Source organism: Dermacentor albipictus, unplaced genomic scaffold, assembly GCF_038994185.2.
Source record: "Dermacentor albipictus isolate Rhodes 1998 colony unplaced genomic scaffold, USDA_Dalb.pri_finalv2 scaffold_13, whole genome shotgun sequence".
NCBI classification, from domain to species: domain Eukaryota; kingdom Metazoa; phylum Arthropoda; class Arachnida; order Ixodida; family Ixodidae; genus Dermacentor; species Dermacentor albipictus.
In genome coordinates, this window is record NW_027225567.1 from 9,203,274 (window position 1) to 9,220,780 (window position 17,507).

Genomic DNA, 17,507 nt, shown 5'->3' on the forward strand with positions numbered 1-17,507 from the left:
TCGTAATCAATGAAACCTATATATAAGGGTTGGTTATATTCCGCACATTTCTATATCACCTGGTTGATAGTGTAAATGTGGTCTATTGTTGAGTAGCCTTTACGGAATCCTGCCTGGTCCTTTGGTTGACGGAAGTCTAAGGGGTTCCTGATTCTATTTGCAATTACCTTAGTAAATACTTTGTAGGCAACGGACAGTAAGCTGATCGGTCTACAAATTTTCAGGTCTTTGGCGGACTATGTTAGCGTTTTTCCAAGATTCCGGTACGCTCGAAGTCATGAGGCGTTGCGTATACAGGGTGGCCAGTTTCTCTAGAACAATCTGCCCACCACCCTTCAACAATTCTGCTGTTACCTGATCCTCCTCCAGCTGCCTTCCCCCTTTTCATAGCTCCCAAGGCTTTCTTTACTTCTTCCGGCGTTACTTGTGGGATTTCAATTTCCTCTAGACTATTCTCTCTTCCATTATCGTCGCGGGTGCCACTGGTACTTTATAAATCTGAAAAGAACTCCTCAGCCACTTGAACTATCTCATCCATATTAGTAATGATATTGCCGGCTTTGTCTCTTAACGCATGCATCTGATTCTTGCCATATCGTAGTTTCTTCTTCAGTGCTTTTATACTTCCTCCGTTCCTGATAGCATGTTCAATTCTATCCATACTATACTTCCTTATGTCAGCTGTCTTACGCTTGTTGATTAACTTCGATAGTTCTGCCAGTTCTATTCTAGCTGTAGGGTTAGAGGCTTTCATAGATTGGCGTTTCTTGATCAGATCTTTCGTATCCTGCAATAGCTTACTGGTATCCTGTCTAGCGGAGTTACCACCGACTTCTGTTGCACACTCCTTAATGATGCCCACAAGATTGTCGTTCATTGCTTCAACACTAAAGTCTTGTTCCTGAGTAAAAGCGGAAAACCTGTTCTGTAGCTTGATCTGGAATTCCTATATTTTCCATTTTACCGCTAACTCATTGATCGGCTTCTTATGTACCAGTTTCTTCCGTTCCCTCCTCAGGTCTAGGCTCAGGTCCAGGTTTGATTGTTGCGTTCATATAGGAGGTTGTGGCCAAGTACTGCACCAGGGTGTCCAATCCTGCTCTGGTGAGGGAGTGCGTTACCGGTTCTGGTCACCGGGATCAGGCCACATTCCAGGCCTGTTTATGCAATTTATGAGCACGCGCATTTTTCGTTCCCGTTTCTTTTGTTTTTATTCCCGTGGAAAATTGCGCGGCACCGGGATTCGAACTACGGACCTCTTGCTCGCGAGGCGGGTGTTCTACCTCTACGCCCCCGCTGAACTCCTGCACCGTTTGTAACATTTGCGTATAATTCCTCGCGCCACGACACAGCCGGTTATTCCCCATTTTTCCTTCGGTTCGGCCGAGAACCAGCACTGCCCCTCGACACAACCCTCCCTGTTCACGTGGCACCGACCAGTGAATATGCACTGGACGCCATCGCCCGCTGGTTCCACGCAAGGGAAATTGCCCGTGACCGCCTTCTGAAATCTCAAGAGATTCAATGGCGTATGTACGGCCGGCGACACCGGGACGTGCACTTCCCGCCCGGTTCTTTGGCGCTTCCCTGGTCTCCGTGGCGTCAGCTCGGCCTGTCAAAAAAATTGCTGTCTCATTACACAGGCCCATACCGAGTGCTTCGTGCCGTGACTCCCGTCACCTAACAGGTCGCCCCTGACGCCCCATCTGCTTCCCAGTCCAGTGATATCGTGCACGTTACACGACTAAATCAGTATAACCCTCCCAGTGATGACATTTAGACGCTCCGGGATGTCACTTCTGCCGGGGGGGGGGGGATTATGCTACACGCGTGTGGTACTTGATTGTTTGAACGAGGCGCGTGGGCGCCATCACTTGAGAAAAGCGGAAAAACGATCTCTGGCTCTTGAATTTTGGGCTTAAGTGGCCAGCGCTGCATTATCCCTTGGAAATATATTTTGTACATACTCTCTAGTTTTAATCATTCGTTCGCGTAACAGTATTGTCGCGGTTAAAATCAACGCAGTACAGTCAATATAAAGGACTTGCAATATTCACAAAAAAAAAGAGAGCAGATGTGTGCGACCTTGGAGAATTGTAACCCAATTACCAGCGAAGCTGTTTTTGTCGAAGATTTTGCAATAAATGTTTTAGTTTCCCGTAATTATATGGGATAATATCAAAAAGTTGCCTCTACATGGCTGTTCCGTTTGAAACATTGCTCTCATGTAATGCTTTAGAGCATTTGTTGTTCGGAATTTTTAAAGAGCCGGTAATTCGTCAACACATGTTACTTATTTCGCCATTACGTTTACGATGGTGTCCTCCCTTCAACTCCTCCCCTCAATTTCTACTATATATTATATTGGTTGAGTTCACAGTTCTCCATGGGGCACTGGGAATAATTGTGCTTTGTTCGTAAAACACATTTATAATGATCCGGATCGACTGAATGCGTAATTTACTACAAATATCATAATTAGTCCCCTGTCATTGAAGTTTACCCACATATTGCCTATGACGCGCCTTTTTTGCCCCCCAAATAAAGAAAGTATCTTGTTTAGTTCAACGAGGATATCGCTGAAACCAACTAGGAACGTCTCATGACGCATGAAAATAGGAGGGGGGGGGGGTAGTGGCGACGACTGCTGAGCAATTGATTGCAACGTTACTAAGTGCATCAGAAATGCAAACATTTTGTCACACAGTGCACCATGACCCCCCTCCCCTTTCTACGAAATATAAACCTGCTGTAATCTAGATCTACGTCTGGACATTGGGAACCATAGCTCATAACAACCATGTCACCCGCTCTAATACTTGAATAAGATATCTTTTGCAAAGGCTGTGTTTGATCCAGCCATATTTAACCTTCCAGAGAGAGTTTCCACAATGTGCAACCAATTTTCGCTAAATTTAGTGTTGGTGACAATTACAATTCTACCAGGGCAACGGGAGAATTTCGGTCCCGCTTGTTAGACACGCTCATAACAATCTAGAGGGCTTGCATACGTAATGTAGTGTGAAAGTGCCATTAACCCATCTATTTTGAACTTACCTCCACATCACCCATTACCTGATCGTTAGAGTTTGCAAACATGAAGAAGCTGCCTCCTTTAGTTCACTGAGGACACCAGGCGAACCTAATATATCACGCATGAATCAATTGAGAAATTATAAAATGAGGGTTCGATATATATATATATATTCGTAACGCTTCTAAATAAGTCAGACACGCTAAAACCTCATGACACATTGCATCTGAAATGCTGCGTATTCTTTTAAAGTATAAAATATTCGAAAAGGCGTGTTCTTTTGGTATATTGGAAAACCTAGCTAATAACAGCAGCGTGATACCTTCGAATCAGTGGTCCCCATTCAATGCCTTTTACCTTTGTATCCGAGACTTTGTCGCCTGAAATAAAGAACTGAACTGGACTGAATACTTGCTAACATTTTTTTTCGAACTGTATTTGATCAATACGCATTTACCACCGCACATAAACTTTTTGTATTGTTCCCGCTATTTTCACGTATTTTGAGCTCATTTGTATTCTCATGATGCAAGCGTAGCCGTCTAAGTTCTGCACCGCTCGTAAAACAGACGAGTAGCGCTATGGACCACTTGCATACATATTCTTCTGGAAAAGTCGCATTGAACCCACCCATTTGGAAAAGTGCCTACACATTACCCATAGCATGCTCCTAATTTACCCCAGATATGCGTATTAACAATATGCTTTGTTTAGCTCACCGATGATGCCAGATAAAGAAACTATGAATCTGGTAAGATGCACGAAAATGCGCGGTACGTGTAAAAACTATGGATCTTCTTTCATGCCCTTGTGTCTTCCTGCCAGGCGTCTGATCATCCTGCACGCGTTATCCGTTTCAAGGGTGATTTTCTTGACCTCGGTATGGTTTCCACCGTTTGCATCAATGAAAAAGCCTAGTACCCTGATCACGTTGACTCTGGGTATATTGGCACCATTTTCTGTATGTAGGTGTATATTGCTTTCCGATAGAGGTTTCCAGCCCTTAGGCCTGCCCCCTTTTTCACGTCTATAAAGTAGCAACTCCGATTTATGTGGGGAGCACCTGAGTCCAGTGGGTCTCAGAAATTCTTCCAACGTCTTGATCGCTTCAGTCAGTGCGTCCTGTATCTGTCCTTCACTGCCACCAGCACACCATACAGTGAGATCATCAGAATAAATGGTATGGTCAATGCCCTTAATGTTGCCCAGCTTTCTGGAGAGACCAATCATGCACAGGTTGAAAAGGACGGGAGAGATCACCGATCCTTGGGGGGTTCCTCGATCTCCGAGCTGAAACACTTCAGAGTTTGTGTCTCCGACCTTTATCTTCGCCGTGCGTGCTTCGAGAAAGTATTTGATGTATTTAAACATCCTCAACCCGAGTCCAATGTCTTGTATCGTTTTGAGAATGTACTCATGCTTGATGCTGTCGAACGCTTTTTCCAAGTCTAATCCCAGTATGGCCTTAATATTTCTAGAATATCCGTCGAGTATGCGGTGTTTAATTTGCTTCATGGCATCCTGCGTGGAAAGTGCGGACCTAAAACCCAGCATGTTGTGAGTGTATATATTATTGTACTCTAAGTGATCCTTTAGTCTGTTAAGGATTGCGTGTTCAGCGACCTTCCCCACGCATGACGTGATATTGGCCTTAAGTTGTCCAATCTTGGAGGTTTACCCGGTTTCGGTATTAGTATAATTTGTGAAGCTTTCCATTCTTCTGGGACTTCGCCTTAGAGCCATGCTTCATTGAGGAAGTCTGTCAGCGATTCAATTGACGGCTCATCGAGCTTGCTAAGTGATCTGTTTGTTACTCCATCAGGACCGGGGGATGACTTTCAATTTAGTTCACTTAACACCTTCCGGATTTCGGATGTGGTGAAGGGTTGGTCGAGTTTAGGTTGAGCGGCTCCCCTGTATTTTGATAGAAGTGGCTGGTCCTGCTCATTTCTAACTGGTAGGTATTTGTCAATTAGTTGTTTGGTAACTGTTTCGATGGGCTGATCCTTAAGGGCTATGTGTATAGCTCGGGCAAGGCTGTGTCTCTGGTTGGATTTAGTGCCTTTTTCATCCAGCAGATGCTTGATCAATTTCCACGCCTTGCCGTTCCTTATTTACCCATCGATTGACTCACAAAACTCGTCCCACTGATGCTGGCAAAGGGTGTTACAGTATTGTTCGATTTATTTATTAAGTTCTGCGATTCCTTTTCTCAGCCTACGATTTAGCCTTTGGGCCCGCCACCTTCGGGTTATGGCTTCCTTGGCTTCTATTAAGTGGGCAAGTTTCGAGTCCATTGCCTCTACATTAGTGTCTGTAACAATTCTTTTGGACGCTGTTTTAATGTCCCTTCTGATGCCCTCACACCAGTCTCTGAGATTGAGTTTGGTGGTTTCTTTTCCGCTTTGGGCTCTTAACTTAGGAAAAAGGCCCCAATCTACGACCTCGAATTCTCGAGTTCGGCCTTTCTCAACTTCCAGTTTGACTTCTATTAGGTAATAATCGCTGCCAAACTTCATGTTTGTGTTAGTTCATAAAACATACTCAGTGTTCTTAATGAACGTAAGGTCAGGTGGTGTCTCTGCAGGCAGAATTGCCAACCCTTGCAGGATGTGTCTTATCCGTGATTAAGACCAGGCCTAGCACATCCGCGTGGTTCCACAAATTCCTGCCCTTGGCATTCGTCGCAACGTAGCCCCATAGCTCGTGGGCTGCATTGAAGTCTCCTAATATAATAAGAGGTCTACTTCCAGCTAGATTAGTAGCTTTTTCGAATAATCCCTTGAAGTGTTGTTTCTGGTGTTTCGGATTGCTGTAGATGTTTAGTACGAATAAGCTATTGTTCCTTTGATTTTTGTGTGAAGTTGGTAGTACAACCTCAACCATGAGGTACTCTAGGTTTTTGTCTATGATGCCTAAGTCATGCGGGATGTGTGTAAGTCGCTTATTTACAAGCACGTACAGGCCCCTACCGAAGGTTTGACACTTTATGGCTCTGTATCCAGTGAGTGTGACATATCCATATCCTGTCTCTTGAAGTGCGATAGTATGCGGTTTAGACTGAAGTGACCTAAGGTATTGCTTGACGATGTTACGTTTGTTATTGTGCCCCCCGCAATTACACTGCCATGTTCGAAATTCCCTCTTATTTTGAGCCATATTGTATATTCATCTCCCCCGCCTGGGGAGTTAGCGTAGCTCTGAGGAATGACGACCCGCATTGTTCCCTTACGTTCACTGACATAGGCATCATTTCCAGGGTTTTGATTCTTTCGCCAAAAGCCTTCAGTCCCTCATTAGGGTCATTCAGTGCCGTCTGTATTTGGCCTACATTCATTGTCAACTGTGAGACACTGTCGATAAGCACCTGCATGTTGTCTTTAAAAGACGCCAGCGTTTGTTTGACTTCCTTCATCTGTGTGTCGGTGTTCTTGAGCTTACTTTCAACAGCCCTACGCTTGGCTGACATGGGTCCTTCACCAGCAGGCGCGGGGACTGGGGCTTCTTTGCGTGTATTAGTGCTATCTTTGTTTTCTGTGTGTTTTACCTCGCTTAAGAGTTTCCTTATTGCCGTCATCTCTCTAATCGTGTTCTGAATTATTTCCTTTAGTTCTGCATTCTCTTTCTTGAGCCTTTCTATTTCACGATCCTTACTTTGTTCTGGGGGTGGGTCACAAAGCATGGCACTTGCCAGATCGGTACGCGCGTCGTCGGCCCAGATAAGTCTTGTTCTATTGGTGTCCCGGTGAGGAGCCGTCTTGTCCGCTACGGCCGTTCCCTTGACTTTGTCGGTCCACGTGGATCCGTTGCTTCCTTCTTTGGGTTTCGATGCAGCCTGTTGACTCCGATCTCTTGATTCCGAGGGCGCCCTGGATTGGGATCTGGATCTGGGTAAGGATCTGGACACGCTTCTTCCCCTGGAGCGCGAGCGACTGTGGGACCTGGACCTGCCGCGGGACCGTGATCTTGGCTGCGGGTCGTCATTGTCCTTGTTGACGTTGGTTGCTAGTGCTCTTTCGTTTTTCCGTTTTCTGACCCCGTATGGAGTTGTATAGCGCTGCTTACACATTTTGTGCGCCGTTGGGTGTGGGCCACCACACCGTTCACACCTGGGTTGGCACTGATGTTTGTCAGCCGGATTCACTGCACCACAGCCTCGGCTATTCTCTCTTGCGGAGACGGGCACACATCAGCTCTGTGACCGAGCCAACCGCAAGCGTAGCATACGTCGACTTGTTTCCTGTATAGGCTACCCAAGCACCGCGAGCGGCGCCACTGCTCCTGACGGATAGCGCCATCTGTGGCAGAAAAAGTCGAAACTGGGAATATCTACTGCGCATTTCTGCTGCACCGCGCTGCAGCCGCTCGCTTTTTATGCACGGGCAGGGCCCTCTCCTCGCTTTGCACGTGCGGCGCGTCACAATGTATCGCCTTCAGTGCGGCTTCAAAAAGATCGGCCAGCTATTTTAGGAAAGCCAACTTGTTAAAAGGAGAAAAGCTCGTCAGTCACGTACACTCTGTGGAGCAGACAATCAACGGCAACGATGCACAGCTCAATGCAAAATGTATTTCCCAAGTGAGCGACAACATCGTGTACGACGTGTGCCTCGAGATGAGTGTCATTCTGTGATATGTTAAAAATACTGATTGTCTATACACACTGCGAAATGAAGCCGCGTACTCTCGATGTTCTTCCTTGTCGAATATGAAGCATATGTTTTAGTTGTTTTGATATGGCAGCCTTACAGTTGTTGTCGTCTACTGTCGGGGACGAACGTTTGCGGCGTGCGAAAAAAAAAATAATTTTACGGCCATGGCATCCCACTGAAAAGCCTGCGAAAATTCACTTTTGCTTCGCCCGTTGGAGCATCACCCACTGACTTGGCGGCGAGGCAGCTAAAATTTAAGCACTGGGAAGCCGGTTGAACTGATCACCTCGTTGATTTCGGCGGTCGCGTCATGGCTGCACTCGAGTTTTGGGAAAGTACCGGCTTTACAGGTGCATAAAACCTGCTGCGCGAAGGCGGTTCAGTGTGAGTGGTGCAGAATTAAAGGCGTGATATGGCATCGCGCGCGTGATGCGCTCGCGTAATTAGCACGCTAGTGAACGCACACTCGAAACAGTGTGCTAGTGTTTATATTAGTAAACGTAAGCATATTATGTTGCCTTTATTTTCGCTTTATAGGGCAGCCTGGAGTATTGTGGCAGAGCTGCAAACTTGGAGTTAGCTTTGGAAATGCGCACCATGCCATGTTGCTGAATATTTGTAGAGGCAAGTTTGGAAGGCAGCTGCATTTGAAAAGTAGTGGCAAATGGCTTCACTGTCTCGCCCTTATTTTCATTCTTTCATAGCTGCAGTGGTCGTGTCATGAAAAGAGGAATTCTTGCTTTCGAGAAGGAGATGCACCTGCAAAGCTGGCATCACGGCTCAGTGCAAGCACGCAGCTGCGGTGTGCATTTACGTCAACAATAAAGAAGTAAATTCATGCACCAGCCAGCCCTAGAAATGGGGCAAGCCAAGCGGAATGCCAAAGAGACGCTTAGAACAAGATGTCTCGGACCTCTTCTCAAATGAGTTAGAAAAACATTCATGCTGTAGAATGCACTGCTTCAGTGAAGTAACTGCACTAGTACTGAAGGTACGAGAATTAGGGGCTCGTTACGACACAGCAGCCCACGACACCGCAATACTTCGGACCGCGCTTTTCCCTTCGGCGGGGCTGCTTTTGCCATAGTGGTAACTCAATTTCGCGCAAGAAGCCTTTTGACAACTTTCCCAGCTGGCGACGCGACGCCCCAATGCCCCGGCTCGACTGAGTAGCGCGGGCGCGCACGTGCAGCGGCCACCTGCAAACTGGTTGCGCCTGGCTGCGCGGGCGCCGTCTATCCCCAGTTTTGCGCGGCTCGCTCGCTAGAGCAGCAGTGAGCGCTGTCGTCGCGCGCCCAAACTTGAGCTTGGGTTCCCTATAGTGAACACCTTACAAGAACCGGGCCGTATCTGACGAAATTCGGAAACTTGTGTCCATCAAAGGCGCTGATCACCGTACCGGTATTCTTGATTCTTTTAACAGCGAGAGGCAAAGGGTTTCTTGAGTTTACTATGTTCTTCTCCAGCTCCGTCGGGCCATCTGCTAAGTCAATGTTCCTTATCACTCCCTTGCACGTGTTGCGAGGTGCAGCCTCATATGCATTGATCTCGAAGCTGCATCCATCAAGGGTAATGGACCTTATTCTCACATATTTCTCAGTATTCTCTCGTTGAGGCGTACTCGCCACAATTATGTTTTGCTTGACGTTCGGGCATATGATGTCTGACGCAGTGTGGTCCGAGCTTAGACCAGCTGCTTCAACGAGGGTTTTACCTATCTTGGTGGAGCCAATCTTGCTAATATTGAGTCCCCGGCGTGGTCGGAGTATGATTTTAAAGTGATCTTTCGGCAAGTACGGCATTCAGGACACCCTGGCGACCCTGTTCTTGACTCGACTGCCGTTCTCGTATGTTCTAGGCGACGTAGCCATATGAGGCCTAGCTCCGGCTGAATTGCCGCTAACAGCGGATCTGGTCGAAATTCGTCTAGAAACTGCTGCCTGTCATCCGTACTCTTCGGTGCACTCGTCGGCAGGTAGTTCCTCCCCTTCCATCATGACTTGCATGTCTGACTCCCCTCCAGTTGCCACATTCAGGCAGCACCTGGCCTAGCGCGGCGGCGATGATGGCGGCTCAAAAAGTCTCTTAAGATGCGAATAGTCAACCCACCGTAGAAATCCTGGTGTCGCCATGATCATCTCGATGCTAAGCGTCGATTGATGTAACCGAACCAAGGATACACTCTGATCAACGGGTCAAAACCGATGTTGAAAGCATTACTTACGTGGCCGTCATTTATGGAATACAGTTTAGCTTCAGCTGTAGCTTTGTTGGACCTTCCAGCATGCAGCCGAAAGTGCCCGCTTTCAGGAGTGTGTGGCATATTTTGCCTCCTCACTATTGAAAGTGGGGGTGGTGGCAAGCGCCCCACTTGTCTGACCCCGCTAAATACGCCTATAGACAAGATAACTACCACATGGCCAGGGCAACCTTTCTTGAATTGAATGCTGGGGTTTTACGCGTCCAAACCGCGATATTGTCGCAGGTCACAAAGCTCAGGGGCGTTATTGTGGCAAGTTGTAGTACCACGTTGTACTCGAAAAGGACTTGCAGCATGCAGGCTAGCACAACAGAACGTCTTTGTCTTTCCTTTTTCGTGCTCATACTCTCGAGCGGGACCCGGTCGTCATCTTTGTCGCCTTCAGGGTGTAGTTGGCACAAATAGTGACACGGCATTACACTCCCTCCAGAGCGAGCATCATATCGATGCTCATGAAATGGTAGTGTTTAGGCTCGATAAACAGCTTGTCGGTGTCCACATCATTCAGAAAGATACGGCTTCATGCGCACGACGTGCACTATATCAGGCACCTATTGACGGCGTTTGGAGCTGCACGAACCGTCCCCCACGACCTCGTAATTCACGTCGCTAACACGGCGCAGAACATTGTATGGTCCGAAGTATAAGCGTAGAAGTTTCTCAGATAGGCCTTGGCGTCGAACCAGATACCACACCCAAACTCTTTCCCCGTGTGTATGAGCGACGAATTCTATCATTGGGCGTCACGTTTTTGCTGTGTAGTGATTCTTACGCACGCGAGCTGTCGTGCTTCCTCGGCGTGCTCAGTGAATTCTGCGGCATCTTCGTGTGAATCATTGTAGTCATGAGGCAGCATAGCATCGAGCATCGTAGTGATTTCTCGACCATGGATGAAAGCAAACGGTGTCATTTTAGATGTTTCCTGGCGTGCCGTATTTTATGCGAATGTGGTGTACGGCAATCTTTTGTGCCAATTCTTGTGCTCCACATCAACGTACATGCAAAACATGTCTGCGATAGTCTTGTTGAGGCGTTCTGTAAGCTCATTCGCTTGTGGGTGATAGGCTGTCGCCTTCCTATGCGCTGTGCCACTGAGTGTGAGCACAATGCGCAAAATCTCAGCCGTGAATGCGGTTCCTTTGTCGGTTGTGACGACCGCCGGAGCACCGTGTCTCAGGACAATGTTCTCGATAAAGAACCGTGCCGCTTCAGCTGCACTGCCGCTTGGAATCTCCTTGCTTTCCGCGTATCAGGTGACATAGTCCGTCGCGACGATTACTCGTCGGTTGCCACTGTCAGATATTGTAAAAGGGCCAAGAAGGTCTATCCCGTTTGAGCAAATGTCGTTTCCGGTACGGCAACGGGCTCCAGTAGCCCAGCGGGTTTAGTCGGTGGTACTTTGCATCACTGGCACTCGGAAAGTTCGAACGTAATGTTTCACCTCTGCTGCGAGCTTTGGCCAGTAGTATCTTTCTTTCATTCATGCCAATGTTCGCGTGTAACCAAAGTGGCCCGAGGTGGCTTCGTCATGGCAGGCTTGCAAAATTTTGTGGCGGAGATTTTCGGGAACTACCAGCAGATGGCTCTTCTCTGTTGAAGGGTCGTTCTTCCTGTAAAGAATTCCATTACGTTAACAGAATGAAGGTAGACTTCTTGAAAATAATCTCGACACATTTGTAGCTCGCCCTTTCAAGAACTCTCTGAGTGAGTTGAGCTCCCGGTCGTCTTGTTGCCGAGAGATGGCGGCCGCATCAACAGCTTCTAAGGAGCCTGCGTATTCATCCTCGTCGGCGCTCGGTGGTGCAATCGGTGATCTCGAGAGGCAGTCGCCATCTAGTAGACTATTGTCATGTCGTATTCTTGGAGCTGTAAGCTCCAGCGTGGCAAACGTCCATAAGGATCTTACATATTGGTCAACTAACAAAGAGAATGGTGGTCGCTAACGACTGGAAAAGCGAGGCCGTATAAGTACGGGCGAAACTTCGCGACTGCCCATACGACAGCCAGGCATTCCTTCTTCGTGGTTGAGTAGTTGCATTCAGCACGTGACAGTGTTCTGCTCGAATACGCAACTACTCTCTCTGCACCGTCTTGCCACTGAATGAGAATAGCGCCAAAGCCCACGTTGCTTGAATCTGTGTGGATCGCTGTTGATGCATCCGCGTCAAAGTGAGCGAGCACAGGCGGAGTTTGTAGACGTTGCCGTAAATCATCGAATGCCGCTTCTTGCTCTTCTCCCCATATGAACGCAACGTCTTTTCTAGTGTGAAGGGTGAGTGGACAGGTGAGGTGTGCAAAATACGCGATAAATCACTGGCAATAGGCGCAGAGACCCAGGAAGCGTCTGCCTGGCTTCTTATTAGTTGGCCGTGGGAACTTTCCGACGCCTATAATTTTATCCGAGTCAGGCTAACACCGTCTTGACTGACGACATGACGTAGGAACTGAAGTTCTTCAAACCCAAAGTAACATTTTTCTGGTGTCAATGTAAGCCCCGCCCACCGTATGGCTTGAAGAACTAACAGCAGCCGTTTTAGGTGTTCTTCAAAACTGGCAGAAAAAACAATTACGTCGTCGAGGTACACCAGGCAAGTATTCGATTTTAGACTAGAGAGGACAATGTCCATGAGCGTTTGAAACGTGTTTGCAGACGAGCATAAGTCGAAGGCAGAACCTTAAATTCGTAAAGCCCATCAGGCGTCACAAAAGCAGTCTTCTCTCGATCGCGCTCATCCACCTCTATTTGCCGGTATCCACTCTTAAGGTCCATCGATGAGAAGCAACGCGCATGCCGTAGCCTGTCCAAAGAGTCATCAATCCGGGGCAACGCATAAACATCTTCCTTTGTAACGTGATTCAACTTGGGATAATCAATGCAGAACCTCAAGGTACCATCTTTCTTTTTTACAAGTACTATAGGTGATGCCCTAGGGTCTTTGATGGCGGGATTACATCATCCTGTAGCATCTTCTCGACCTGCTCCTGTATTGCATCGCCTTTTTTCTTAGCCACACGATATGGGTTCTGTCGAATGGATCTTGCTGTCTCCTCCGTCATGATGTGGTGCTATGTCAGTGGCATTTGATCTACTCGCGACGTAGATAAGAAGCAGTCCTTAAACTCTTCGAGCAGATCCATAAGATGGTGTCGTTCTGTTGGCGTTAAGCCCGGACCAACATCAACAGCTGGGTTACATGGCGTTGTACGAGCCTTGGCTCCTTCGTGCGTGGCAAAACAGTCTTGGGCGCGGTCACTTTCATCTAGGTATGCGACAGCGGTGTCTTTCCTGATGTGTCGACGTTAGTTTGTGAAATTTGTCAAGAGCACCTCCGCATGCCCGTCGACTAAGCCTGATGGTGCCACGGGCGATGGCAACACCTTGGCGGAATGGAAGGGCAGTTACATGTTCCGCTACTGAGTCTTCTTTATACTGTGCGCCGCAAATGACTGAAACAAGTCTGCATGATAGCGGCGGTATGCACACGTCCTCATCGATAACACGTAAGGCTCGGCGTTGGGATTCTGTGCCATGGGTTGTGCCTTTTTCAGGGCAAACTGTTACCATTCCATCGCGTATGTTGACAGTAACACTGTATTCCCTTAAGAAGTTCATTCCTAATATGAGTGATTTGCAGAACTCCGGTAGAATTACGAATGTGGCGACAAAATCAGCGATCATGAGTCTTGCAGTACACTTTCCTGTAGGTGTCACTATCTGGCCTACAGCACTTCGAATGTAAGGGCTCGTCCATTCCATTTTGATTTTCGTGAGTTTGTGTGCCAGCGGCTCGCTCATTATAGAAAAGTCCACGCCGGTGTAAGGCCGTCACATCGTTCCCGTCAGTCGTTACAGCAAGGTCGGCAGTCACAGTTTTGTCAGCGTCGTCCTTTTTCGGCAACTTGAGGACTTGCAATCTTCCCCCCAGAGGTCACTATTTTCATTTTCCCCGCCGTAGGCAGGGAGACTGACTTCTGACGACGTCAGTAAAACTTCGGCTGCTTGGAGAGGAGAAACGCGATGGAGACGGTAAGCGGGACCGTACATGGGCTCACGTGCCGGCCAGCATGGCTGTCATCGAATGAGGCACGGTTTTCATCAAACAAGCGGCGCGTAGTTGCATGTCGGCATGACGTAGCGGCCGCGACGGGGTCCGTCGACAGTGCTGTGGTGCCGGTATGGTGGACAAGGGACGAAAAACAGCATCGGCATAACTGTATGTATTCGGCTGGTATGGCACCTCGGAAGGCGATGGACGACGAACCGCGTCTGTGTAGCTGTAGGTGGTAGGCTGCTATGACATGTCGGGACATGGCACGGAAAGGACAAATATCTGACGGAGTTCCTGGCGCAACATTTCAATGATGGAGGCAACCGTGAACACCTGCGGCGGCGGTGCATGTGCTGATGGTGCGTGCCTAGCGTTCTCCTTTGCAATTTCTTCGCGCTCAATCTGTCAGATCAGTTAGCGTATGCAGGTCTCATCGGCCATGGCGAGTGCTGCGGCTCTTGTCGGTGCCGCAGTGACTAAGCGATCGTACTGTTCGTGCCAGTGCTGAAGTGCCCGCTCGACTGCCGTGGCCTCCTTAATAAACTCGTCCATGATTGTCGGCGGATTGCGCACAAAGCGAGCGAATAGATGTTCTTTGACACCTCGCATGAGATGGCTCAGCGCCTTTGCCTCGGAGATGTTGGGATCAGCTCGGCGAAAGAAACGCGCCATATCTTCGGCAAACACGGCGACATCTTCGTTTGATTGTTGAATACGTGACTCAAGCAGGGTTGCGCGTTTTCACGTCGATTTGTGTTCCCGAAAGTATCGAGTAACCGACGGGAAAACTTGCCCCACGTCGTCAAACTTCCCTCGTGGTTTTGAAACAACCTCGTTACACTGCTTCAAGGGCGAAATAGTCGTTGAAAAGCTTTTGGTCGGAGCGCCAGTGATTAGACCTATAGTCGGATACAACCTTAGAAAAAAGGGGAGGCCCCACCCAGATGACCGAAGCGGCGAAGTCACCGGCCGTCCGGCGCATGACGTCGGCCCAGAGTGCGCGCCCATTGGTGGATGCTCGTGTGCGTCCGCCTCGGAGGAGTAAACGCCCCCTTTTTTCTAAAGTTGTATCCGACTATAGCTACCCGTTCATGCTGCTCAAGTCAGTCTTCCGCATCCTCGTGCACGTCACCATGAAAGGGGTGGGGCATCTGAAGGTTTTGGACCGTTACCTGTGTTGGGCTGCTTGAAAGTGCCATTTCTGGAGTTGGGGTGGCCGTTGACAGAGCTGATCCTCGTAAGAGACCAAATTCTGGGCTCAAACCTTGCAAGTGGTGGCTTGTTCGGTCTACGCGTGTCGACGCGTGGTTGTCTTGTAGGGCTGGATGAAGGGCTGCGCGAAGGGCTACCGATTATGAGGCGATGGTACCCCGTACCTCCAACATTGTCGCAGATCACAAAGCACAGGGACTTTATTGCGGCTAGTCACAATACCGCGTTGTACTCGAAAAAGACGTGCAGGATGCAGGCCGGCACAAATTAACGTCTTTGTCTTTCTTTTTTCGTGCTCATACTCTCGAGCGGGGCCGGTCGTCATCCTTGTCGCCGTCAGGGTGTAGTTGGCACAAGTAGTGATACGGCAATATGATTATGAGGCACGACGTAATGGGGGATCCCGGATTAATTTTGACCACGTGGGGATTTTTAACGTGCCACTACTGCATGGGTCATGGGCATTGTTGAATTTTGCCCCCATCGAAATTTAGCGATTCGTCCCTACTGCTAAGCACGAGGCCGCGAGTTGTCCCCGCGACCTCGTGCTTAGCAGTGCAACACTATAGCCGCTGCGCCATCACTGCTGGTAGCCTTCTTCTGGAGCGTAGTAGGACTGAACACGGGCGTAGAAAGACGCAACGAGTTGAGTGCTGCTCTGTACGCCCGCGGTTTTTATGATAACCTACACGTCATTCGTGTTTTAACAGTTGTAAAACGCAGCTATTCTTGTTTAGAGTGCAACGCTAAGCGCGATTCTCGCGTCATCGTTCTTGAATTCACGATGTTGTTGTCACGTAAACAACAAAAAACGTATAGCATATACCGGTGTGGCGGGAGATCCTGAAGCGCGTGACGGCGGCATTCCACGCGAACATATAAGCGGGCCAAACTCCGAGAAGGCCCTTACCGGCATAATCGACGCGTCCTTGCGGCAGACGCGAAGCCGTGTGACTCATGCGCCCTCGTCGTCTTGTGCAACCCACGGTTGCAGGCGACCATGGCGGCCCTTTCTCACCACCCCCGCTGTCGTGCCGCGCAGCGCCATGCATTCCTCGACTGCAACACGTCCTTCCATTCGCGTTGCTGTGGAGAGAGCTTCGAGCGCGTGAAAAATAAAAAGAAGCGTAAAGGTTAGCGCGCGGATTGCTGCCTAAATGTGTCGAAACATTTAGCGCCGCTTTTTTAACTCTTACTCAGTTGAGCCGTTTATGTATATGATGTAGCGGCTCCAGTGCTTTATCGAAGCCGGGCTCGTTCTGCGTTTTAAAGGGAATGAATTCGCAAGGCCTTCTCTTCCTCAAAACGACGTGGATGGCCCCATCCCATTTGCTCAAGGTACTTAGAAAGACAGCTTATTTATATGCGTTCTAGGCAACATGCGCACATATTTATCCTTGTTCTTGTATTAGACATGCTAATTACACAGTACAATTTTACCCAGTGCCATTTAGCTAGGGCTGTCAGGGTGGCATTTACACGCAAGATTCATCCTGCTCTGCAGCCTCACTGTATTGTTTATATTGACAATGCTGGCTATCGACGTGTAGCACGTACAAGTCCAAAACGGAGGGTTTGGGTTGTACGCAGTTTCTTTTCGTAGTCACGACTGCTAGTCCTCCCTGCACTTGGTCTTCGTCAAATCATTGCACATGGGTTAAGAGTCCAAATTTTTTTAGGAACAATGACGACGCGCTCCTTGAAAAACCGAATATAACTGCATTTTCCGGCATATAACACACGGCGTTTTTTCAAAAGTTTTCGTCGATGTGTTTTATACACCGGATGGTCTTATACATGCATAAAACCAAGCGTGTTATCACGACCAATATACGCGTTTTTTTTTTACGTGTTCGAGGAATCGCGTGCGGCACCATTCTACAAGAAATCGTATCTTGTTTTAATAGTGGACTTTGATTTTCCCCTTCTGGCTACCCGTTGGCTGCCAGAGCCAGCCAGAGCGCCTTCGTTTTTCTCGGGTTGCTCCGCCCAACGCGCCACCCACTTCCGCCGGGCCTTTGTTTCGCTCGTTATGGACGGTTCTTGCTACCCGCGGGCTGCCAGAACCTGCCAGAACAATTTCGGTTTGGCTGCTCTGTGGAAGTTCTCTGGCTAGCAGACGATTAAAGGAGGCGATGGGCGCTCGCCGCCATCTTTGCGGAGACTTCACAGATTGCGACTCCGGGCGCTTGAGGACTTAAATATACCTCGCGCAGCCATTTGTCTACGGTCATCGTCGGGTTTCCTTACTTCTACTGTTATTTCATTAGGTGCTACTCTCCAGTGTGCCTTAAATAGACTGG

At 48.5% G+C, this 17,507-nt stretch overlaps 1 protein-coding gene across 3 annotated transcripts in view; it reads right to left on the reverse strand.

Moving 5' to 3' along the window:
• LOC135915900 (peroxiredoxin-6-like) overlaps window positions 1–17,507 on the reverse strand; it is a 223,396-nt gene that overhangs the window by 58,122 nt on the left and 147,767 nt on the right. The window contains exon 1 of one of the 3 annotated variants that reach the window (XM_070528665.1): window positions 16,115–16,172. The exons of the other annotated variants lie outside the window; for them this stretch is intronic. Coding sequence (XP_070384766.1) covers window positions 16,115–16,120 — 6 coding nt within the window. The 5' untranslated portion in view covers window positions 16,121–16,172. Of the gene's footprint in view, window positions 1–16,114; window positions 16,173–17,507 lie in introns of those variants that run through there. 3 annotated transcript variants of the gene reach the window in all.